The sequence below is a fragment of the Xenia sp. Carnegie-2017 genome, unplaced genomic scaffold (assembly GCF_021976095.1).
Source record: "Xenia sp. Carnegie-2017 unplaced genomic scaffold, XeniaSp_v1 HiC_scaffold_21, whole genome shotgun sequence".
Lineage (NCBI taxonomy): Eukaryota > Metazoa > Cnidaria > Anthozoa > Malacalcyonacea > Xeniidae > Xenia > Xenia sp. Carnegie-2017.
In genome coordinates, this window is record NW_025813484.1 from 3,411,988 (window position 1) to 3,435,754 (window position 23,767).

At 36.3% G+C, this 23,767-nt stretch overlaps 5 protein-coding genes and 1 long non-coding RNA gene across 10 annotated transcripts; 3 read left to right on the top strand and 3 right to left on the bottom strand.

Moving 5' to 3' along the window:
* Positions 1 to 31: 31 nt before the first annotated feature.
* On the top strand, positions 32 to 6,354 carry LOC124443951 (protein FAM53A-like). Of its 3 annotated transcripts, none has more exons than XM_046994500.1 (7): positions 32 to 513; positions 4,086 to 4,293; positions 4,396 to 4,598; positions 4,744 to 4,783; positions 4,943 to 5,556; positions 5,727 to 5,783; positions 5,866 to 6,354. In XM_046994500.1, the coding sequence occupies exons 3-7, from the start codon at positions 4,533 to 4,535 to the stop codon at positions 6,190 to 6,192; spliced, it is 1,104 nt and encodes a 367-aa protein (XP_046850456.1). In that variant the 5' UTR covers positions 32 to 513; positions 4,086 to 4,293; positions 4,396 to 4,532; the 3' UTR covers positions 6,193 to 6,354. The 3 variants fall into 3 exon arrangements, with proteins under 3 accessions (XP_046850456.1, XP_046850457.1, XP_046850455.1); XM_046994501.1 differs by having other exon boundaries at positions 4,233 to 4,293; XM_046994499.1 differs by lacking the exon at positions 32 to 513 and adding an exon at positions 3,416 to 4,056 and having other exon boundaries at positions 4,233 to 4,293.
* A 743-nt stretch (positions 6,355 to 7,097) lies between these two features.
* LOC124444088 lies at positions 7,098 to 7,810 on the bottom strand. Its single transcript, XR_006947828.1, has 3 exons — positions 7,702 to 7,810; positions 7,529 to 7,583; positions 7,098 to 7,197 (listed from the first exon to the last, which is right to left on the bottom strand). It is a non-coding gene; the product is annotated as an uncharacterized LOC124444088 (long non-coding RNA).
* Positions 7,811 to 7,902: 92 nt separating this feature from the next.
* On the top strand, positions 7,903 to 9,832 carry LOC124444087 (synaptobrevin homolog YKT6-like). The gene is made up of 8 exons (XM_046994665.1): positions 7,903 to 8,107; positions 8,388 to 8,470; positions 8,561 to 8,661; positions 8,960 to 9,018; positions 9,094 to 9,139; positions 9,221 to 9,286; positions 9,378 to 9,479; positions 9,551 to 9,832. The coding sequence occupies exons 1-8, from the start codon at positions 8,004 to 8,006 to the stop codon at positions 9,584 to 9,586; spliced, it is 597 nt and encodes a 198-aa protein (XP_046850621.1). The 5' UTR covers positions 7,903 to 8,003; the 3' UTR covers positions 9,587 to 9,832.
* On the bottom strand, positions 9,750 to 18,161 carry LOC124444086 (condensin complex subunit 3-like). Of its 2 annotated transcripts, none has more exons than XM_046994664.1 (14): positions 17,824 to 18,161; positions 17,322 to 17,742; positions 16,673 to 16,951; positions 16,394 to 16,595; positions 16,188 to 16,307; positions 14,826 to 15,039; positions 13,927 to 14,106; positions 13,748 to 13,858; positions 12,777 to 12,896; positions 12,317 to 12,703; positions 11,582 to 11,763; positions 11,271 to 11,463; positions 10,664 to 10,834; positions 9,750 to 10,567 (listed from the first exon to the last, which is right to left on the bottom strand). In XM_046994664.1, the coding sequence occupies exons 1-14, from the start codon at positions 18,082 to 18,084 to the stop codon at positions 10,496 to 10,498; spliced, it is 2,913 nt and encodes a 970-aa protein (XP_046850620.1). In that variant the 5' UTR covers positions 18,085 to 18,161; the 3' UTR covers positions 9,750 to 10,495. The 2 variants fall into 2 exon arrangements, with proteins under 2 accessions (XP_046850620.1, XP_046850619.1); XM_046994663.1 differs by having other exon boundaries at positions 16,394 to 16,601; positions 17,824 to 18,160.
* A 316-nt stretch (positions 18,162 to 18,477) lies between these two features.
* Positions 18,478 to 20,136, top strand: LOC124443858 (protein O-mannose kinase-like). The gene is made up of 2 exons (XM_046994399.1): positions 18,478 to 19,103; positions 19,166 to 20,136. The coding sequence occupies exons 1-2, from the start codon at positions 18,624 to 18,626 to the stop codon at positions 19,733 to 19,735; spliced, it is 1,050 nt and encodes a 349-aa protein (XP_046850355.1). The 5' UTR covers positions 18,478 to 18,623; the 3' UTR covers positions 19,736 to 20,136.
* LOC124443859 (uncharacterized protein T19C3.4-like) lies at positions 19,736 to 23,759 on the bottom strand. Of its 2 annotated transcripts, XM_046994400.1 has the most exons (14): positions 23,593 to 23,759; positions 23,342 to 23,414; positions 22,559 to 22,638; positions 22,362 to 22,482; positions 22,173 to 22,286; positions 21,439 to 21,668; positions 21,261 to 21,366; positions 21,149 to 21,184; positions 20,802 to 20,840; positions 20,697 to 20,732; positions 20,568 to 20,597; positions 20,450 to 20,473; positions 20,084 to 20,110; positions 19,736 to 20,008 (listed from the first exon to the last, which is right to left on the bottom strand). In XM_046994400.1, exons 1-14 carry the CDS (start codon positions 23,622 to 23,624, stop codon positions 19,970 to 19,972), a joined length of 987 nt encoding a protein of 328 aa, XP_046850356.1. In that variant the 5' UTR covers positions 23,625 to 23,759; the 3' UTR covers positions 19,736 to 19,969. The 2 variants fall into 2 exon arrangements, with proteins under 2 accessions (XP_046850356.1, XP_046850357.1); XM_046994401.1 differs by lacking the exon at positions 20,802 to 20,840.
* Between the last annotated feature and the right edge of the window lie 8 nt (positions 23,760 to 23,767).

A 23,767-nucleotide genomic window follows, 5' to 3' on the forward strand; every position in this document is an offset into this window, starting at 1 on the left:
AAAGATATGTAAAGGATTACTTGAGCTCCTTGTGATTGCCATCAAATTAAAAATGATCTTTTCGCAGAAAGATCAAGAAGTTGAAAAGCATCAAATTCCATTAAAATCATACGGGGCCGATTTTATTCGCTAGACAGGGCGGCGTTAAAACGAATTAATTCTTTTCTAACAATAAAGAAGGGTATGTGTGGTTTACGAGAAAATATTGCTGTGCCTCAGAGAAAGCTTTTTGATTTTTTGAATATTGATTTAGAGATGATTAAAGCGATGAAATAAAACAATGGGATTACCTTACAGGCTAGTGTCTTGTAGACGGTTTTAAAATCTGCCATTCTGTTAAACGTTCTCATATCACAAAGTTGAAAGGGCTGCTAAATTGGTAACAGAGTTCAAATAGACCACATTCACACCTAGCTGCATGGTGGCACATTTCTCGTTCATGTCAATTTTTTAAAAGGATAGCGTCCAATATATGTTTATCCATATATCACACGATTCTCGACCGATGACAAGGTAGGAGTTTCTTTGATGCATTTTCCTTAGTTTGGTATTTGAAAATGGTTGTCATTGACGATTGCCATTAGACAAAGACCATATATATACATATATATACAAAGTATATAACAATGTGCCCTCCCGGCTATCACCATAGTAAAATGGTGACTCCTGCACTTGGGACACAGGATGTACGGTTACACATTGTATGGATTGTATTGTAGAGTCACCAGAGCGCTCAAACCTATAAAGGTGAGCTTTGCTTAAAGCGAAAGCGGTGAACATATATGTACATATATATATATATATATAAATACACGTTATTAACATCAAATGGTGGGATGAATAAGATAAGTTTTAAAATCCGTCAAATTAACATAACAACGAAGCGAAAATAACAGTATTTTAAACGATCCATGAAAAAATCTACTCATTCTTCAGTAATTGGAATGATCATCTAGCTTTGTTCATGGATTATAGAAAGAGAAGAATTTTTCCACCAGCCTTTTTGACAACTGCATTTCGCTGCGGCTGACTAATCTTCCCAACCATTTCTGCACAGATGACAGATATTGCGCGAGGATCTTCATCTAAAGCGATCAAAATATGTGATGAGCCTCGCAAAACAGACCATTGTCATAATAATAATAGTTAAAAAACAGCCATCAACCACAGTAGTTCACACGTACCTTCTCAAACATTCAATAGAACAAGCAAAGGCACGTTGTCATATGAACTTAGAGGCGGTATTTTGGTAACAAAGGCATTTGGAACTAGAGCACTATTGATTTAATAAAAAATCTCATCGGGCTGAAGACAACGCAGCGGGCATTTCAATTTAACTCGGATGTTTTCACGAGCTGAATTTCCTTTCAGAAAAGGCCGTGTTTAGGTTTCATTAAATCGAAAATTCTTTCACATGTACCTAAGTGATTCTTGAAGGGCATATTGTTCGTTTGTGAAAATAAAATCATCGCACAAGCACTTTAGAATTGGATAGGTGAAATTCCGGACTTCTGTCGAAAAACGGGAAATACTTCAATGTGAAAATAACTTCGTTTTAGGGCGATAGGTTTTAAAAAAAGAAAATCACGTCGCTCTGATGAAAAACCACGAGCACTTAATTGAAAACAAGTAGTCATTGTCTGATCTTATTACACGTAGGGATATATAAAATAATTAGATTATGAGAAAAGTCCAATATATGAGCAGCAATATACGAATCCATACACATGATAAATTTATTATGCGCGCATAAATACCTTCAGGAATATTTCCTTAGACTTATTAAATGGATATCATGTACGGAGTACGGCTTATTGGTGTAATTTCAAAGCAACCAGATGATTTTCACGAGAAAACAGAAGCAAGCGTTGCTATTTCATGCATCGAATTGACGATATAATCTTATTCAGATTTTCTTTCAACATTTGTGATCGGATCTTAGATTGAAAGCCCAGTAACTTCCTGTCGTCTTTCCAATATACATTGTCTGATTCGTGCACAAGTACTTTTTCAGTAACATAACAGACAAGTGAATGATGTCTGAAATCCAATCATTTCTCGTTTTATGTGTCCCATTAATCGAGGCATTCGCTTTTTTAGCGATGGGATACGAATTTACAGTAAACAGCAACTGTTCCACTATATTCGTTTAATCCAATTCTGATAACTCTAAGTCGTGCAAAATTTTCTAATGGCTTAACAGGACATCTTTGTTTGACATTGGTGTCGGCATATTCATATCAATCATTTTATTTTCACGTTAGTGTGCGACTTTCGTTGACATACCTATCGCCTTGACGATTTCCTGAGTATAATTAATGTACTGTATACGTTGCACAATGACACAAAGTAGTTCCATTCGTGAGGTCTTGTCAATCCTTGTTTTAAATGGTGTTAAATACGCCATTGCCTACATGAAGATATATAAGAACTAGTTGAGCTCATCCGAGATGAAGAGGAACTAGTCAAGAGGAGCAAACTTGAAAATGATACTACAATGGAAGCATTTTCAGAGTAGTGCAGCCTTACTTTCACATTATATGAAAAGAATCTAGAAACTTCTTTTCCAATAAAATGGTGTTGACAATTCCTATCCCTCATGCAAATTTCGTTCCTCTTTAAGATAACAATGCGTTGCATGAAGACATTGAATACATATTGTATTTGAGCGATATTGTATAATGTTAATTTTACTTTAGGTCTTCTGTTAGTGATACAACTGTACTAAGATTCTTATGAACAATGTCTTCATGCAGCAGGTTTCTCAATAACATTGGATTTTTGGTGGGTTGCGTGAACGATATGATTGCATTCATACCAATTCAATTTGCATATGACAGCAAATGCTGTTTCTTGTGTTTAAAATTGCTTAATTATAAACGAGCATTGCATCGTGGTGGGCGGTAGGCACGCTTATAAAGAGTCTAATTTCCATTTCGAGACACTACTCAAAACAAAACAATATCGTTTAAAACAGTATGCTTTATTAAAAAATTTCGAAGCTATTCACTCATGTCATTTTGCAAAAATTCTTTCAAATGTCTTTTTTTGATATAAACCATGCTTTGATAAAAATGAGTATTGAAATACGGCAGTCACTCCACCTCGTGAAATTGAAAGGTGTGAAAAGGCTAGGAAATTATTACTAAACGTTCATAAATGAACAAAAATGTCGCCGCCGTCTAAATTTACTCATTTCAACATATAATATTTATAGTTTTGCTTCATTTGTTATAGAATTTGATAATTAAAAATGACCTGCCATATCATTTCTCGTAGACAAATAATCGAATATAAACTTATAATGTGTATTTCAACATTTCATGTTCGTTTAGCAGTCGCTTTCTTTTCATTTTAGACAATCTCCTGAGCATCTTAATTTCCATAGTTTAGCATGGAGTGGAAGCCTAAATTAAACCAGCATGAATGAACATTAAGTTGCTAGTGGCTGGGGATGGCATACTTTCGTATCAACACTTAATTTAGTGAATTTCGGTATAAAATTATCAATTATTTCCTCGAAAAAATGAGATGAGTTTCGTTTGCACACGTTCAATTTCTTTGTCAGTCAACACTTGCTATTGTATTGATTTAGTAGACATAACCTAGGAATTTTTATGTAAACAAAAGTATGTGGAAGAAGATTGGCAAACTTTATCGAAGGGAATCTTTTTTATCTTTTTTGCAATTAGTATTTTGCAGCAGCAACCAAGAAACGAATAATCTTTTTTGATCAAAATTCTCTGTAATGTGGGATGTCGAAAATTTGCATTTTTTTTCAATGAGTCGAAAATGCCATTGATAAAACGAGAAGAACGTCATAAACCGACGTGTAGCCAATGCAAGGCAAGTACACGTAAAATAAAGCAACATGATTGGTTGGGTGACCGTATAGGATATTTGTTGTGATAATGTGCAAATTCTCGGGTGTGCATTTTAAATTGTTGTAGTTCTAGTATCGTACGCAACTTTCGCCTCTTATCGAATCACCGAATTTTCATTTTTGTTTCGAGTATAATATGACCTAACTGGTGTCAGTGTCATGTTTGGTCGAAGGTAAATAACGTTCTTTTCCAAATTTGCAGTTCAAGAACTGAGTGGTCTTTGCCGCTAGTATCCATTCGTGCCTCCATGCAACGCATTTCTTTACGATGCTGGCCATAAAGAACGGGAGTAACCTTTACTATGTTTTTGACGTCCTTTCCTTTCTTGTGTTTTTTTTTCAATCTCAGGCAAACGTGATATGTACAAGTGATATGCGACATCTTGAAGTCAACATGTCGCCTTTTACAGGTAAGGGCATTGGGCAATGCTTTGTGACCAGTCCTTGTGTATTCAAGGTGTTGCTTTTGAATATGTCATACTACGTACCTTTGGTATATTGCTTTGATTTAGACAAATAAGAAATTGCCAGAAATCGTCGGGATCGCATATTGAAACGGTTGCATTTACCTTTTGTTTGAGCTGGCAACAGGCTAAGAAATTGTGTTCTCGGCATATTTTGATCGCAAATTTTATGGAGCTTTCTCAAAATGGTTACCTTAATTACGGAGAAACTTCAAGACCAAACATTGGAAGAGATTACTACGAAAGAAAGGGTATGAATTTTTTACTTTTGTAGATCTATTTTGTTGGGTATCGTGTTATGTGTGTGAATAACTGGATATGAGCCACATGCTACTGGAAAGATGTTTATTATTCGCGAGTATTATGATTACACAAAGCAATTTAAACTTTCTACAGATTCACGAGGAAAGGATGAAGAAAAGCATGTCATTATATGGCAAGTATACTTCGTATTTTCTCACATTTCAAGATGATTATTTCGCTTGCAGAGAATTATGTTTTCAATGCATAGCGTAATTGGAAACAACAAGACGTGACCCGACCACAGATGTACAATGTTCGTATTTTATATTGTGAAAGTATTTTTATTATATAGATGTCACGGGAAAGTCTTCGAGGCCTTCAAAACTGAATCATAGAAGAACAATGTCGAAGGACAACGGTACAAACCGCGCACAAGAAGTCGGCAAGCTACGAACGTTGGCTTTTCACGGAACGAGATGCCAAAGCTATCCACCAGCAAGAAAGCGACTCTGTCGATCGTTGTCAAACACCGATGCAAATTTTGAAAGTGTCTCAGGCTGGCGCCCGGAACCTTCTTCCATCTGGACGCCAGTCAAATCAAGAAAGACCGACACTTATTATAAGCCTTCTGGAGTGAGATCTTTGGAGTTCACTTGTGGCGAAACATTTTTTAACAGTTGGTCAACACCACCAGAATCTCCAATCTCAAGACCTGTATCGGCCAATTCTACTATGGACGACTCTAAATTTTTTCCACTACGGTTGATAAGCGACGAAAAGCATAACAATGAAATAGATAAAGGTTTTACTGACGCCAGCCAAGAGTGTCATAAAATGTCTCCCACAATGCCAAGGCGAAGTCAGTCGCATCCTTCGTTTACGTTAAACATGAACTCTGGTTTAAAGAGAAGGCTATCGGAGATAGATATTCCTCGACCAGCATTGGATTTTAATAAAATGAAAGCGGTGAATAGCGTTTATTAGTTCTTTTGTTGTAAATCATCGATTTAGCAATTATTTCGGTGTCAAGCACGTTGTTTGCATTGTTTGATGTAACTGAATTATTTATTAAATTTAGAAGATCATTTTACCTATCAAGAAAATATATATTATATCACGTATTTCTGTCTTTTTAGAGGACATTTTTGAGTGTGAATTGTGATAGGAAGAATTTGAAATGTTTTAAACATGTGGTAAGATTTTAAGCCTGCATAAATGATATTGTTATCATGATTTATTAATTGTCGTAAATATAATTGTTTTTGTTGTTTACAGGATAAAAGGAATGTTAGTCTCAAAGAGAATTTTGCTATTGAGCAGAAGAAAGTGATGTTCACTAATTATGAATCTGAGGATTTGGGTGTGAGTTTATTGATTACACCTACAGCTTCACCTATTATATCTTCTCCTACTACAGAAATGAAGACATCACAAACAATAGACAGCAATATGCTTAGTGAAGATGACAATTCCAACAGAAAGTTAATGGAATTATTTTCCCCAAGTAACAACAGCATGGTAGATGTTGAACTAGATGTTGCACTTATAGAGGAAGATGGAACAAATGCCAATCCAGCACAAAGCACCGTGCTCTTTATATAATATTTCAAAGCTATTTATTTATATATTAACCTATATGTAACAGAAAATACGTTTTTTTGACACAAGCATACCTATAACCTATCATATGTTAACAAATGTACAAACACCAAGATAACTTATTTAAAATAAATCATAGCAGATGTTTTCTGCTATCTTTTCAAACTTTTGTTTGCATTTCAACCTCTCATTTATCTCATATAAAGATAAATAGTCTCTTTCATGAAGTATGGGGACGATGCTAGAATTTTCCTGCACATGGTCTGCCACGTGGTTTTTGATGTAAACAAATGCATTTTACCGGGTAAAATATTTGGATTTCGCGCTTAATTAGAGCGAACCAATAGTATTCAAGTTGAATAACACATCCGGTTTTGGGGACGTATATATTAAAAATGGCGACCGCCACCTCGATGTTTAATTTTTTAGTAGAAGGCAGCTTTTGTTTTTGATTTTGTTTCAAAAAATAAAAAAGCAATGACTGTATGAACCACAGCTGCACGTTAATTAAAAGCGCTACATTTGTAAATATGTGGAAGACTGACGCCGACGGTTCGCCAAAGAATTTATAAAATGAAACTAAACAGGTCAAAACTTTCTATTTTTAATATTATCACTTCGTAAAAGATGGAGAATAGTTGTTCGAACGTCATTAACACCGATAATATAGATCAAATTTTCTCCAGAATTGCATATTTTCTTGCATTATCATAATACATCTTCAAGAATCAAAGATACTTTTCCCTGAAATATGATAATTAAACAAGTCAACTTTTGTGCAACAAGTTTGAGTTCAAAGAAGTGCAATTGAAAAGGAGAAATACTAAGGAGAAAAACGTGAACATTTTCTAATGTCTACTGCCACAACATGCAATGAAAAACAGAAAGCTCTATCTAGTATCAACGTGCCTTCATTTGCAGCTTCTCGCAAACGCTTCAACTCAGCTTGTTCTTTCAGCTTTTTCTCATGGAGTTTTCTGTCTTTGGCTCCATAAGGTTTTAGGTATTCTACCAGAAAACAGCAGCAAAACCAAAATTTAAGTAATGAGTAATTAGTTGATGTACCATGGCAAATAATAGCTAGAAAATTTTCGGTGAAAATGTGAAGGGTGAGCACAGTTGAACTATGCTTTTATAAAAGGACAAATACAACCATACAAAGCCAAAAATATAAAATGATACTTGACTAAGTAACTTGAGTGAGATAGCTAGTCTAGCCTGTCTAAGGATGTTCAATGCTTATTTAAGCCTTAATGTGCTTAAAATGTCTTAATGTGCAACTAGAAAGTTTTACTCAAACTTGTAAGATTAACGTGTACCAGCCATATTGATACTATACCATTTCTTTTGTAACCATAGCCAATACCAACAAGTAAAGCAGCATATCTAGAGAACTGAGAACAGAGCAATATTAACATAAAAACGCTCGCTTTTCAACGGAAACGAAATAAAACCTTGAAAATAATGCGCTTTCCTAAGTTTCATTTTCTTTTAACAGTAAACATGACTTACCCGAATTGCTGGAGATACAGAAACCGGCATATTTACTCTCTTCTAGGAAAATATTTCAACAGCCACACTCAAGATGGCGGCACTCCAAAATGCTATTCACTTATGGTCTTAGTGATCCCAATATACCAAGCATTAATGATCATTAAATATCCATATCATCATCCACAAAAATCCCATTTAGTCCCACAATACACAAGCGCTGTCACCCGTGCTATCAACACGTCACATTTTTAATCATACCTTCAAATTTATCTTAATAAATTCTTTTATTTTATCTACTATTTTCGGAAGATTCTTTAAAAATGGTGAAACTATACGCTCTTTGTATCCTACTTAAGGGGACAAACGTGAAAGCCCTTAATTCTGCTTATGATCTACAATCTTTTGGCTATTTTCAAAGGTCGAGGTAAAAAGTTAAGATTCTAGAGTATCATACTAAATTGTACGGTTACACCAAGCAACAAATAAACATCTACAATATTTGATCATCCTTATTCACGAACACGTCTCTTAGCCAGTATAAATATAATCATTGAGCGTTGAATTCTGTCTTCAATATCAAAGAATACATTCAGGAAGAGAGGAAGTGTGTTTAGCCATGATATTTTGAGTATTTATATTCTGGCCAACCTTGTCTTAACTAAAACACCAATATCAAAAGTATGCTGTTGTTTCAATTTTGATAGTGTGAAAGAGTTCATGGACTTTACTGCGAGAATAATCGTGGAACGAACAAGAGTTAAGGAGAGAGCATCGGTTAAGGAACAAGGTCTGCAAGCTGGTTCATTCTGTCTTACTGGAAGCTAGTGTAGACAATATAATATTCCATGCTAATGCCATACCTTTTGCTTTTCTTTAGAATATGTTTGCCATGTCTATGTAGATGCAAATAATTTGTCTGGCGTTTTGATTTCCGATTCTGAATATCCTTCAAGAGTGGCATTCACATTGATTGGAAAGGTTCTTGCTCTTTCTTAATCATATTAATTTATGTTGTTTGAGAAATTACAGCCTTGTTTTGCCACAATTGTACATAATTATGTGAGATGTGGTAAAAATTGGGTAACCCATTATCTTACCTGAAGGTAAAAAACAAGAAATTACGTGTTTAAAATAACATCTTATTAGAACGAGTTTCAATTATGTATGTGCACTGCTATAACACATCAATTAGTTTCTCAAAAAAGGTAATTATTTCGCATTTTATAAACCTTGTTCCATTGTCCTAAACTGATAATTCTATAATTTCATAATTTAGGTTTTGGAGGACTTTCTTCAAGAATACCCTCTTCACAAACTGCTTGAGCTCGAGATGAAGTAAATAAATCATTCATGTTTTTTGCTACGAAAAATCATTGACATTTATAATAAAGTATTCTTACTCTAATTAAGAGATATTGTGTTTGAGAAGTCAAGAGAATACTTGGATAAGTATCAAGTAGGTTGAAATACAACCCAGAACATGACATGCTTTTTCAAGTATCTTGAAATGCTTGCTATTTTGTGTTTCTTTTCCTAGAATCCAAGTCAAGCAGATCCGATGATGAAGGTTCAAGCAGAATTAGATGAAACAAAGATAGTTCTGGTATGAAATGTAGACCTCTGATGTGTAGATTTTTTTATCGGCCATGTACACAATTCTAACATTACATATTACTACTTATGTTAATTTGCAGCACAATACTATTGAAAGCGTATTAGAGCGAGGGGAAAAGCTTGACGACTTAGTGGATAAATCAAGAGAGTTGACCATACAGTCAAAAACATTCTATACCACTGTAGGAATTACCTTCTTGTGGTTGTGAATATCAACTTTGTGCTAATTTTATTTTGCTTTTTTCGTTTGAAGGCAAAAAAGACAAATTCCTGTTGTATTATCCTATGAGGATTTTGGTGAAGTATCCATTTAGTGGAGATACTTTCTATTAAATTTAACTAAAGATAGCAGGAATGTATACATGTATTCCTTTATTATTAGACACTTGTCACTATAAATTATGAGCTGGGGTAAATCATAGATGATCGGTACGCACAAATATAGACATATATAAATATTGTTATTGTATTTAAATGTGTAAATAGTGCTACATGAACTTGTAACTTGTTACATTATATTTGTACAAGTGATAAATGGTAGCAGATACTTGATAAAATTTTGTGAAAAGGGGAAAGGAATAAGTCAATTGGTGATAAATATGTTCTTAGGCAGTTATTTCAAGAGGGGGGGGGGGATCACTCCTCCCAATGTCTGCTACTGATGATATAATTGAAACCTTTTCCCTACCACCAGCACATGTTCACCAACAACTGCAAAATCCTTCAAATATCTAATTATTTGGCTTTAGCTTTGTCCCAAAGATCAGGGTTAATAAAAATCGCTGATGCTAGGATGAAGTACATGTACATCCTGGGATGCTGAGCTATCACAAAGAGGATGTACGTGTATGTCTCTGGTAGGGAAGAGGTTGAGCCCTAAAAGTTATCTTTACTGTGTCAGTCTTTCATTAAATTTACTTCATCATTACAAACATTGTTCTTTTATTGCATATCCCAATATACTCAAGCTAATCTTTACGCATTGATTCACTTTTCTATTGAATCAACAGCCCCCCCCCCGGATGCCAAAACAGATATATCAAAAGAAAAATACCTCGTAGATCAAATCATTTGATGTTGGATTAGTTAGTTCAGTTACAACTAATCATATAAACACTTTTCAACACTCCAGTGACTCTACAGTTATATATAAGTAAATTTTTCAATATCGCTGACTTGTACCTGTACCCTTGCTTGTTTATTGTCTCAAAAGACTCAGAGATTTCTGGAACTTTGCTATATATTTCCCCGATTGTGCATCCTCAATTTCCTATGGATGAAACAGATGCTAAGAAATTAAATCAGTCCACAGTTTAGTCTGGCAAAAATTTCCAATAGTTGTATGATTGTCTTGAAGTGCAAATACCTTCAACATTTTCTCGCAGAGAACAACCAAATCTTTTAAAACATTTTCCTTGGCGTTTGTTAAATTCAGCAGTGTGAGTGCTTTACAAAGCACGCGAACACCTGGAGAGAATGGTGTGGTGATGATTTCGTTAGCAATCTTTAGCGCCAAACCACCGTGGATGGAATCAGGCTGAAACGAAAGTTTAATGATTTGGTGTTGGTGCTGAATCTGAAGATGACTACCGCTAAGGATGTTGAAACATCAGTAAACCCTAGACCTTCTCCTCAAGACTGCACTAAGCTGGACGATTGACTTCTATAAATATGAACCGTTAATCCTGGATTCAAACCATTTAGTTTATTAAAAAACTGCATCGATTTGCTTGAACAGCAATGTTCATTGTTTCGTCCGGATTAGTGGAGTCACGAGAAGGACTGTTAATGTCGTTGTTAACAGAGAAGATGACTATTGCTAAGCCATGTCGTAAAGTCAGTCAAAACCAATGGTTCTCAGGAATAGACTAACCTGGACTAACTCTCCCCGGTTCAAAGCGTTTAATTAATTTGTTTTTAAGTTACGTAATCTTACAGCAACGTGCGTATAGTAAGTATATTTAGTTATTTACCCGTGCCTCGTCTACGCTGTCTTCGTCATTTGAATTACCAGAACCACTATCCAAACATTTGGTTGAAGTCAAATGAACAAGTAGTTCGGCGACATTGGCCACGTCAATTTGTGCAAGTGGAGAAGACGTTGGAGCGTTGAATAAAGTCCTCAGTGTTGGAAGAACGGCATCTGCAATCTGTTCTTGGTTCGAACTGAATAAAATGAATGATCTTTAGTGGACCAATGTTTAAGGAATCTTTGTTCGGGATTAAAAAATGACCTCCGCATAAAACGGAAGGCACGAAGTAAAAAAATATACGGCTTCCTCACCGAGAATCAAAAGCAAAAGCGCTCATAAAAACACCAATGGATTCTCTGAGGTATGGATCATCTTCCGTTAGTGGATTATACCACAAAATCAAGAGACGCGAGAACACTTTGGGACTGTGAACACGACCAGACAGCATGAGTTTTGCAAAACCTTCAGCGGCAATGCAACGAATCCAAGGATTCTGTACAAAGAAAGGATTTGCAACATACATCATGGCAGAGGTGTTTAAACTGACTTACAGGGAGGGTTTACAAGGGAAAGGGAGAAGTGTTCACTCCTCGTAGCCTTGACTAGAGAGCATGCACGCAGAGGTGTTTAAACTTACATAGAGAGATGGGTTTACTAGGGAAAGGAAGAAGTGCTCACTCCTCCTAGCTTTGACTAGAGAGCATGCACGCAGAGGTGTTTAAACTTACATACAGGGATGGGTTTACGAGGGAAAGGGAGAAGTGCTCACTCCTCCTAGCTTTGACTAGAGAGCATGCACGCAGAGGTGTTTAAACTTACATACAAGGATGGGTTTACTAGGGAAAGGGAGAAGTGCTCACTCCTCCTAGCCTTGACAAGAGAGCATGCACGCAGAGGTGTTTAAACTTACATACAGGGATGGGTTTACGAGGGAAAGGGAGAAGTGCTCACTCCTCCTAGCCTTGACTAGAGAGCATGCAGGAGGGGTGGCAATTTCCCTACGACATCGTGGTATACCAAACAATCAATTTAAAGCAACAACATACCTCTTTTTCCAAACACTTAATCAAAACATACAAAACGTGAGAGACAGACTTCTGCGCTTCGTTAATAATAACCTCTGCTTCGTCAACTTTCTCAGCATTGTTATCATCACTGCCTTCGCCATTACTACCACTGCCTTCCTCACCACCATTGTCGTCGTTATTATCATTGCCTTCATCATCACAATCAACTTCTTCACCATCACTGACTTCGTCATCATCATCATCATCATGGTTCTCGTTCTCAGGCTCCAAGACAGACTGCTCTGCCTCGACAATGGCTTGTTCTGCTGGCGTCACTTTGAACGTTTCCAAACCATAAACTTGAAGCAGATCGAGGATGGATTTTAAAGCTGAAATTTTTACTTCGTCGACATCAAGGAGAACAATCTGCGATATTGTATTTACCAAGTTTTGAGAGTTAGTTTCACGTGTTTGATGACAAAATGAGGAGTAAATGTACCTGTAAGAAGAGGACGAGATGACGGCTCGCAAAGTCACGTGATAATAAAGAACAAAGACCAAGACATTCAACGGCGACTTCTCTCACAAGAGGTTCTTCATTTTGAACACCAGGAAGGATCTACAAAATAGGACAATCGTGGATGTGAAACAAGGTAATGTTAGGTAGTAGTTAGGAGAATCGTGGATGTTATATGAAACAAGGATATGCTAAGTAGTAGTTAGGACAACCGTGGATGTTATATGTGAAACAAGGATATTCCAGGTAGTACTAAGGACAATCGTGGATGTTATATGTGAAACAAGGATATTCCAGGTAGTACTAAGGACAATCGTGGATGTTGTATGAAACAAGGATATGCTAGTTAGTAGTTAAGACAATTGTGGATGTTATATGAAAGAAGGATATGCTAGGTAGTAGTTAGGACAATCCTGGATGTTATATGAAAGAAGGATATGCTATGAAGTGTTAGGACAATCGTGGATGTTATATGAAACAAGGATATGCTAGGTAGTAGTTAGGACAATCGTGGATGTTATATGAAACAAGGATATGCTAGGTAGTAGTTAGGACAATCGTGGATGTTATATGAAACAAGGATATGCTAGGTAGTAGTTAGGACAATCGTGGATGTTTTATGAAACAAGGATATGCTAGGTAGTAGTTAGGACAATCGTGGATGTTATATGAAACAAGGATATGCTAGGAAGTGTTAGGACAATCGTGGATGTTATATGAAACAAGGATATGCTAGTTAGTAGTTAGGACAATCGTGGATGTTATATGAAACAAGGATATGCTAGTTAGGACAATCGTGGATGTTATATGAAACAAAGATATGCTAGGTAGTAGTTAGGACAATCGTGGATGTTATATGAAACAAAGATATGCTAGGTAGTAGTTAGGACAATTGTGGATGTTATATGAAACAAGAATATGCTAGGTAGTAGTTAGGAAAAACGATAACTTACGAGAGTTTCAACCAAGGTACTCGGTGTTGGATGATTAAGACTACTCCGAATGATACCTCGTACCAATCCACTGGCAACACGCAAACACTTCGCCAAGGTTTCAGCATCATCCTAAGCATAAGAAAACCAATAAGCATTTTGCCAGATTCCTTTCCTCTCCACCGATGATTTTATTGCACCTTCTCAATTCTAGTTTGAAATTTATTCACGTGGTTTGCTTCATTTTCCAGATCGGACTTCTCTTGTTCCAGTTCACACAACTGTCTCTTCACATCTGCAGCTTTATCGAATTCTTGTGCGGAAACGAAGTTTTCCATGTCGTCTCGCAGTTGGTTGATCTTCACTCGAACCCCGGCAAGCTGCGGAGAGAAGAAAATAAGCTATTTCTTCGTAAAAGAACATATTGTTCCATGTATGTAAATGTAGATCGTCCAGGTTGGTATAGTCCTGAGAAGGACTGTTTTTGTTGTTGTTGACTGACGTTTCGACAACCTTAGCGGTAGTCATCTTCAGAGTGAAACGAGGAGTAAACGTCAGGTTGGCCGTATTTATCTGGATAATACGGTTACCCAGATAACAAATACGGCTAACCTGACGTTTACTCCTCACTTGACTCTGAAGATGATTACCGCTAAGGTTGTCGAAACGTCAGTCAACAACAATAGCAGTCCTTCTCAGGAATATACCAACCTGCACGATCTATATCTGCAAATATGTAACGATACTCCCGGCTTGAACCCAAAAGTATCTTTAAATATTTGTAGATGTTGCGCGTCCAGGTGAAGAACTGTTGGTGTTAACTGACGTTTTGGCGTGGTTAAAAGTAATCATAGTCGTTGTCGTTGACTTTAAACGGTATTGATTCTGAGACGATGACCACAGCTAACACAAAGTATCGAGAGTTCTTCTTAGAAGTGCACTAACCCGGACGATCAACGATTACAAAAATGTTTGTTTTGCTTTCACAAGTTTTTGAATGTGACCATTTCAAGAGAGTTTCTCAAGTATTACTACCTTATTTCAAATAAATCTATCGGCCATCGGTCGTGTAACACCGTCAATTCACGGAGATCATTACCTTCAGTTCCCTGGCGCGGTTATCTTCATTGATCCGAGGAGTATCAACAACTGTGATTGGTTCTCGGATGTCGGCGATCACTTCCGCTATCTCGATGATCCTCTTCTCTTCATCAGGTTCCACAGTGGAGTATCTTTCATGAATGATCGGGATGAGAGAAACGGGACATTGTGGATTGATCATCATGTCTTGAAACAGCTTTTTCAACTTCTTTCTAACGTGGATCAATTGCTTTGTAGTTAGACCGTGTCTTTTTACAGCCATTTGCAATCGACCGTGCGCCGTGCATAAATTGAACGTTTTTTTATAGTTTCAAAACTCGCTACCAGCGGCTAACTTGATGTTACTATACAGCTATCTGATTGTTGCTAAGGCGTAACCCTGAGATAGCATTGGTTAATCACAAAGTGTCGCTCTCCGAGTCTACGACAAAGACACACTGTGGCTCACCAATACCAATTTAAAGTCTTATATTTAACGATAGAGTTCAACGTTTTCAAACGTCTTTCCATACTTGCATAATTTCAACATGCCACGATTGTTTATTAGATAAAAACATTTTCCATAGCTTAACGCGTACGCCTTAGCAACAATGAGTTAGCCGTTAGTAACGTCAAGGTTTGAAACTATAACAAACGTTTACTTTATGCACGGCGCACGGTCAAATGCAAATGACTGTACCAACACAACAAGAAGCTGTAGATTTACTACTTTCCACAAAGGAACATGATACCTACATTCCCTTTTTGTAGGATAACCTAGCCAATGGGATGAAATCATTCCCTTTTTTAAGATAACCTAGCCAATGGAATGAAATCATTCCCTTTTTTAGGATAACCTAGCCAATGGGACGAAATCACACATTCCCTGACGTTAATCATTTGTACAATTAGCTTTGAACAGAACCCTTATACACAACCAACATACTGGGGTGAACTTTATACAACTTATATGATTATCAAGGTTAATATATATTGGTAAAATGTTGATTTGTGCCAATGACCCCCATCCCCACCCGTCTCTTTTCTTACAGCTCCTTCGTACACATCCGTTATGTTCGTATGACGAAAACACAGTACACGTCGGGATTTCAAGGAGTATGAACACACAAAGAAACAAATACAAAAACACTTTAGATTTGCAAAAATTGCACCCCCACTCTGATTCAATAATGATTTCCAGTTGCGTGCCTGTCCAGAACTTGTCAGTCTATGAATTCGATTGTTGATAATATGCATTTTTACATTTTGTAATCAATGACTCCTCTGCTATGGAAAACAAACATTGCCTAACCTAGCTTTGGGCAACACCACCGTGCAAACACAAATTCAAAGCATGTCAAAATCCATTTCCAAAGCCTACCTGCCAACTTCATCGGAAAGATCCATATGTGCAGCAATCGTCAACAGTTGCTGCAGTGCGAATTCTTCATGCCACTTGTTCTCGATGACGTCATCATTGGAGGAACACTTATCTATATAACTTAATGGTTGACATCACTGTCACTTTAGACGTAAAAATTTCAACGTGAAAAAAAATTTTTTCTAAACTTCTCTGTAGTTCACTACCTTTCAATATATTGGCAGAACTCTGATATTTCTGGTAGGATTTCGTCCAATGCTGATTGTCCCTTAGTACCCAGACTAACGCAATAACCAACCAGACATTGCCAGAACAAGGCTCTTTCACAGTTGAGATTCTCCAGAAGTACGGTCTGACCTTTCATGAATTCCTTTAATGTGTCAATGTGAAATGAAAGTCCAGTGGCTGCTGTTCCTAGAAATTAATTGAATCCAATAGAAGTCCCAACTAAGACCCACAATTGGATTAAAGAAGTTCACTCTTACCTTTAAGTAGTTCATTCACAACAATTTCAGATGTCTTGAGAGAGTTTTCAACATCAAGCAATGCTAACAGCTTTGGTATACTATTGTTGCAGAATTGTTTCATCCATTCCAAAAGAAGCTTCGAATAACATGCCTGTTTCACACTTTCAACTCGATCATTTAAGCCGTCGTGAAGAATTTTAACTCTCTGAGCAATGGTTAGTGCTCGAATGCCAACTCTGTGTCCCAGAATTTGGAATGCGCACTTCCTCACACTGTCTTTTACATCGCGAGTTCTCTCTGCAAGAAAAGTGGGGAAAAAGGCGCCATGTTTCTTCATCACTGCCATGATGATAATAATTATAACAAATGTAAAATATACTACCAACACATTTCACAGTTTGAGATTTTCACAAGAAATAAAGAAAACATGACTCATACTCAGGGACTAACTTAGTGGAGGAAAAATTATCATATCTTTAATTGGGCACAAGATGCACACACTAGGATGGTGTAAGTACTTCCAGAAACTGATAGGTGAGGAAAACAGTTCGTCCAATTAAAATGGCAGGCTTTTTATTCGGCACAGACACTGTAAAAGTCATTTTTTAGAGAATGCACTGCCCCGCACAGCACAGGTATACGAAATGTTAATGAGAAAAGACATTACCAAGAAGATACTGTAGAGTGTTGTTTGTGATAGCAATACACTGCATTGCTGTTTTTCTAACATCCGCACTGTTATCAGATTGCATCATGTAGAGAAACACTTCGATAACTGGACACTTGGGATCACTTGGATCTTGTAGTCTTGATAATGCAAGGATTGCTTGAGATCGAACAGTTGGAATTTTGTCGAGCAGTCGATTCATCATCGATGTCAGAACTCCATCAGCAATTTCCTGGTTTATTGATGCCTCGTCATCAAGGTAGTTGAATATTTTGCTGATGAGTTGGCATGTTCGATAGCGAACTGCTTTATCTCGTGAATCATGAACTTCTAGAAGAAAATTCATGAGATTCAAGAGAAACCAACTCATTGGATCGCTATCTTCCTCATCACTGCTTTCTGTGTACGACAAATCGCCAGCCTGCAAATGAAAAGTCGTTTCTATCAAGTAACTATAACCACACAAACTCACCATGAATAAAAAAAGCAAGCCTTCAAATACCTTTGAAATTTCTTGTACACCCTTAGCAGTCGTCTGCCTTGTAGCATAAGTTGCAATGAAATCTATAAGTCTTTCGACGGCTGGCTCTTTTTGAAAGACAATCATGCAATACTTTAGGTTGTGAATGAAGTCTTGTACAAATATCTCCGACGATTCGCTGCATTCTAACAATTTATCTAGTGCTTTAAAAAGCGTCGCTTGATGTTGCGAGCTTGTTTGAGCAGCATTAAACACTTCTTTCACGCTTGAAAATGTCTTCATACTAAAACAGAAAAGGCTACACGAATCATTAGTTGAACATCGAAGTAACTTTCTAAAAACTGTTTACAAAAATCATTTTAAATTTTGAAATTCAAAATGGTTGAAAACTTGAAATTATTAAATTTGCGCGCGCATTTTTGTATCAGCCAATGCAAAAAATCCAAATCACTTTAAGGGGGGAGGGGTGAAGGGAATTTGAAAAGTTCTTTTTTAATCCATATTCCATAAATGATTTCGCGTCTTTGACAAAAGCACAGAAAAATTGTTTTGACATTGCCTATCGTTTTTGCACTCAATTTGCGTTCAATGGCTTCTGTCTTACTTCAATTCTTACATTTCTACATGTTTTCACGTTCGTGCCACCCCTTCCTCCTTGACAAATTATTGACAACACTTAACAGGTATAATAAATGAACAATTGCATTCCACTAAAAATATTTGAAAACAAACATTACAAAAATAACTGATGAAAACACGGAATTTCCATGTTTATTCTTCTTGAGTGATGATGAACTCAAACTTATCGTCACTGATGTACAATGCGTTCACAGAATGTAGTATTTTATCTATTTTTAACGTCGCTGGTTTTGCTGTTGTTTGTGATATACACGTACCACTCGAATGTCACAAAACTCGATAAATTGTCAACCCTTAAAGTTCCAAAGAAGTATTTAAAACAATGTAAGGCTGGTTCTTACTATTCACAGGTCAATACATCATGTTTGCCCTGCGAGCCAGGTACGTTTAGTTTTGATGGATGGATCGGTTGCCATCCTTGGTTGAACTGTTTTGATATTGAGGCAAGTGTACGAACGAGAGGATTGCTCAGCAGAGCAAGCCATTATAACGCCGTCAAACACATCTATCTTGCTGACTGGCATGGCTTTAAGATTGTGTACGTTAAGTGTGCGAGTAGGATGTTCTGGGACGATTGTGAACATAATGCAAAGATGGTTAGAGGATTTCAGCAGAGTAAACTGATTGTGCAGCTTCTTGGTTACTGTGATGAAAAACAGGAGGTAGGTTAAATCCTCCACACTTCCGTAGTGAACAAGTGGTGTCAGTTTCTGCTCTTTTCTAGATAATTACAAGACATTACAAATACGGCTCTGCTGACAAACTGAATGTGGTTCTTGCACATCAGGACTTTTCCATTGATGAAGAATTACATATTCGGTTGCAACTAGCTGGGGATTATTTACGAATATTGAAGTTTTTACACAATAGCCCATTAGGTGTTCGTGTCATGTGTGATGCAAACGACTTGATAAAATTGCTCTCGCAATTTCTTATAACTGACGACTTTCATCTTGTTGTTAACGACCTGGATGCATTACCCAAAGTTGATCGTACTTTGAATGAGTTTGTGAAATGTGGCCATCATGAGCTGAATGGGTGGTTTGTAGCACCAGAACAGCTCTGGCCATTTGAAGATGCACCTTTTGATGATTCTAAAATGCTTCCATATGATGAAAAGGTGGATATATGGAGAATTCCCGATGTTCTTGTGTGGTTTCTTGGAGATACTCTTGAAGCTTTAAAGATTAAGGCAAAACTAAAGGATGTGTTTACCAGCTGTAAATCATACAATCCAAGACTTCGGCCAAGTGCCGGCAAGGTTCTTGAAATCTTTCAAGAAATCATCAAATAATTTGTGAGTTCAAATGGTAAAAACAAGTTACCTTTTATTGAAAGATCAATTTATTACAAAATGGTCAAATTCTTGCGAAAGGAGTTCATTCATGCTTGATGGTGAACATATCTAATCTTCTATCCTAACTGGACTGCTCTTCATTACTATTCACATTCTTTTACAAAAATTTTTCCAACATAAAAAGGTTGAAAGTGAATGAATATGAAGCATTACGGAATAGCTATCTTCATTTTAGTATCGTCCGCTGCGAGTGTTATATCGTCTGCTTGACTAATGGGAAATAAAAGAGAACATGGATAAGGATTTGAATAACTGAACAAAACAACACAATTTCTTGACACTTACATCTCGCGATCGAGGCAATGTTGAAGACTGAAAAATAAAATATCAGAGAGGCATGTTAGTGAATTTGGGTAATGAACTACACAGGAGCTCATCGATGCTCATTTCATAGGGGGTCACATATTTTTAGAGGGGGTTGATCAGCAAGCAAAGGGTCGCCAGGGATGCTGTATGTTTAAGTGAAAAGTAAGTTGCACTCTGACTTGATCTAAGTCTAACTGTACAATTTTCTTCCGGTCAATAATATAATATCCTATAGAACACACATCATTTTCATATTCATCGGGAGGGAAGTGGTGAGCACATACCCTTGGATTTTCAAGAATATCTCACTTTTTAATAAAAAGTAAAACTAAAATGGCCCCTTACTTCATATCTGTAACCAGATGTGTACTGAAAATGAAAGGTACAAAAAATATTAACAATTTTCTTCATTAAAGGTTTTGTGTATATTTGATTGAAATAATAAAAAGATGCAACGTCTTACATCATCAAAAGATGCATCGTGACTTGAGGTCTACAAACAGAAAAGACATCAGTATAAATGAGTAACATTTACATCACGTTTATTTGAAATGCAGTTTAAACAAATACTCAAGACATCATTGCTTCAAACCTCAAATGGTTGTCGAGAATGTTCTGAGTTATAACCCTTAAAAAAATTATGAAAATCTGAGTAAAGCAATTATTTCATCACGAATCTTAACTAAGTGAAACTTACACCGCGAGTTGAAAAGTTTCTTGGCAAAGTTGATGAACCCTACAGTAGGTTATTATGTTAGTATATTAGTTTTGATTAAAATTATTAGTTTTGATCAAACTGATTTGTTTTTGATTAACATGACTAGTTTCTGTGATTGATTTAATACAAAGAATAGGTATTATCACTGGCAAGTGTGCAAACAAATTACTTTCAATGGCCAGAAAATTGTGCGGACTAATTTTTGTAGCAGTGTTTGAAAACAAAATGAAATTGGACAGAACAAACAGTAAAGATTAACATAAAAATGCCTCAATCTTATAAATTTGATGATAAGTTTTTAATTGAAGCAAGACTTAAGAACCTACCTCATAATAATCACTTGTGGAACGAGAAATGCGAGACTATAATAAAAAAAACAACCAAGTTTTGGTTTCTGGAAAAGAATATTGTTTATGAAATATCAACTTCATATCTCACAGTTTCATCATAGTGTCGATGAGGGATATTGTCATACATTCCACCTCCCAAATAAACATTGTCCATTGATGCGGCATGCAGTCTACTTTGATCCAATAAGTTAGTACTACATCAATAAAAACAGAGACTTAGATAGTTCTCAAAAGACTAATAAAACAAATACTTTCTGACATCTTACGTTTCAGCAAATCCATCTATATCATTATTTCCATGTATTTCGCTTGTTTCATCAAAAGGAGGATGTACCGTTTTCTTTCTTCTAGCATTATGCCTTTGTCTGTAATTTCTGGTTGTGCCTTCACCTTTCTCATGTGTTTCATCACCGAGATCTTCATTCAAGCCAGGAAAAGATTCCAAAGAGCTTTCAGATCGATAGCGACGAAGCTGTTGCACAAGCACATCCTGACCCTAGTGGAGTTATACAAGAATTTAGAAAGAATATAAAAACCATGACCAGTCGACAATTTAAGGAAAAATAGTATAAAACAAATTCCGAAGAAGCAAGACATCTTGAGATTTCAAAATATGCATCAAAACAAGACGAGAAGTGAACTGTAAATTTTTGACTTTATTTCAAAGTCATCCTCAGACTGAATGATATTTAAAACCATACATACACATATATATTTACAACGCATGAAATAAGTAAATGGAAGTAAGCAATAGAAATTAAATAGTGTGATATTAACAAAGGCAGAGTTGGAAGAGGTGTAGTATTTCAAAAGTATGAAGTGAAACTGCCGACCCAACTTGTAGAATGAGTGTATTGTAATTTAAGAGAAGAGTTGTAATTCTTTGCTAGCCTTAAGTCCCGTGTTGAGATTGAGAAAAGGTTTGTTATGTTTGATGAGAAAGAATATAGCTCCCAAAATCACAACTGAAACATGGATATACTATGGAAAATAGTCTTACCGATATTGCAGTCTTTACCATGGTGTCTGCCGCTAAGTCCAGTCCTTTCTTACCATATTGCACCAGTTTTCCATAGCCATTTGTTTTTGCTTGTTCAATGTACTTGTCTATTTCCTATAGACAATGACAAAACAACTTTCCAGCACATTTGTATTCATAGCATTTCCTATTCAATATAATCAATCCAACCTTTTCATGTTGGGTAAAGAAAGGGTGCACAAATTTCTTGTACAAAATACTTGATCCCCTCGTAGTTGGTGACAAAATCCACAACACGAATAGAATTTTTAATTCATAGTAAAACGGCATCCTTGATGTGAAAAAACATCAATAATTATCTTTGGAGTAACTGAGAAAAATTGCAACATGCTGCAAAGACATTTTACCAAAATCCAACAATCGCATCGAAAAATATTTCAGCAGTTGTAAATATTGCAAATACAATCCAGTACATCATCCATTTAACCTAGAAATGGTTAACAATACAAATATCTTTGTTTTTAATTATATTAATCACACAAAATAGCAAAAAACACACATACTCTGAACAAAATATTTATCTTTGAAGCCTGGTCCTCACTTACGACATAAGCATAAGCACAAGATTATCAAAACTCTCAGTTCTTCTTATGCATATTGCAGTTTATGGCAAGCGAGGATGCTTTTGTTTATGCTTATGTCCCAAGCAAGGACCAGGCTTAACTCAATTTTTGAGACAAAAGAGTGATAATATATGCAGTCGCAAAGCGACCCTGCAGGTTCTAGTTCTGTTATGTAAATTTCCAATCATTACATCATTCATTTCTTTAGAAATCTATTGAACAAACTCATAAAAATTTACATAGCAGAAACAAACTAACAAGAAAGATTTCAGACAAAAAACGTATTTTCTCGGTACAAGCCATCTCTTCTCCGTTTAACCCCCCACCATTTCTGACGTTCAATGTAAACACTAAACAATCAACGAAGCAGTAGTTGCCTAGTGGGCAAAAAGTTGCCTGCGGTATTGTGAAAATTTAACATATAAACACAATGAAAACTAGCGATAAATCGATTTATTTGGCTATTTTGTTACATAAACTGATCTTAGATGCAATTAAGATAATCTCGAATTGCGAAGCTTACGTAAACAAACTGAAATTGCAAAAAATGACAGAGAAATATCATACATATTCCTTGGTATCCTTTGACTTGATTGCCTTGTAAGACCTATACGCCGGATAAAGAGTACCCAGAACCATTCTGAAATGAAAAAGACTTGATAAACACCAAAGTATCCTATACCAAAAAACACCGAAGTACTTGTTAATATTAAGAAATCAGTCTTGAGTCTCAAAATAATGTGGTGGTTGTAACACAACTGGCGACCCGTCGACTAGTAATACACTATGATTTCCAGTCATGCCAAGAAAGTACTTACACAATAGCGCGTGAAACGATGTAGGACACCATGACTGGGTCTTTTTTTAGGAGACAGAGATTAGAAACGTCAAAGGAACCCTCAAATCATTAAACCATGCATGTTCGTGACATTTCGTCTCCTTCTAAAGATAGCTATTAACTGACAATGTTTTTGTTACGTCACCGTCGTGGAT

What these genes read in the sequence shown, in the direction of transcription:
- LOC124443951 (XM_046994500.1), top strand. Translation starts at nt 4,533, where the DNA reads ATGGTTACCTTAATTACGGAGAAACTTCAAGACCAAACATTGGAAGAG. An exon ending in ATTTTAATAAAATGAAAGCG is followed by an intron (nt 5,557 to 5,726) that starts GTGAATAGCGTT and finishes CTGTCTTTTTAG; the next exon opens with AGGACATTTTTGAGTGTGAA. An exon ending in TGAAATGTTTTAAACATGTG is followed by an intron (nt 5,784 to 5,865) that starts GTAAGATTTTAA and finishes TGTTGTTTACAG; the next exon opens with GATAAAAGGAATGTTAGTCT.
- LOC124444087 (XM_046994665.1), top strand. Translation starts at nt 8,004, where the DNA reads ATGGTGAAACTATACGCTCTTTGTATCCTACTTAAGGGGACAAACGTG. An exon ending in CTGCTTGAGCTCGAGATGAA is followed by an intron (nt 9,019 to 9,093) that starts GTAAATAAATCA and finishes ACTCTAATTAAG; the next exon opens with AGATATTGTGTTTGAGAAGT. An exon ending in ATGAAACAAAGATAGTTCTG is followed by an intron (nt 9,287 to 9,377) that starts GTATGAAATGTA and finishes GTTAATTTGCAG; the next exon opens with CACAATACTATTGAAAGCGT.
- LOC124444086 (XM_046994663.1), bottom strand. Translation starts at nt 18,084, where the DNA reads ATGAAGACATTTTCAAGCGTGAAAGAAGTGTTTAATGCTGCTCAAACA. An exon ending in GTGTACAAGAAATTTCAAAG is followed by an intron (nt 17,743 to 17,823) that starts GTATTTGAAGGC and finishes TTTCATTTGCAG; the next exon opens with GCTGGCGATTTGTCGTACAC. An exon ending in TCTGCGAGAAAATGTTGAAG is followed by an intron (nt 10,568 to 10,663) that starts GTATTTGCACTT and finishes TTTCATCCATAG; the next exon opens with GAAATTGAGGATGCACAATC.
- LOC124443858 (XM_046994399.1), top strand. Translation starts at nt 18,624, where the DNA reads ATGCGTTCACAGAATGTAGTATTTTATCTATTTTTAACGTCGCTGGTT. An exon ending in ACTGTGATGAAAAACAGGAG is followed by an intron (nt 19,104 to 19,165) that starts GTAGGTTAAATC and finishes GCTCTTTTCTAG; the next exon opens with ATAATTACAAGACATTACAA.
- LOC124443859 (XM_046994400.1), bottom strand. Translation starts at nt 23,624, where the DNA reads ATGGTGTCCTACATCGTTTCACGCGCTATTGT. An exon ending in ATCGTTTCACGCGCTATTGT is followed by an intron (nt 23,415 to 23,592) that starts GTAAGTACTTTC and finishes TTTTCATTTCAG; the next exon opens with AATGGTTCTGGGTACTCTTT. An exon ending in ATCGACACTATGATGAAACT is followed by an intron (nt 21,185 to 21,260) that starts GTGAGATATGAA and finishes TTTTTATTATAG; the next exon opens with TCTCGCATTTCTCGTTCCAC.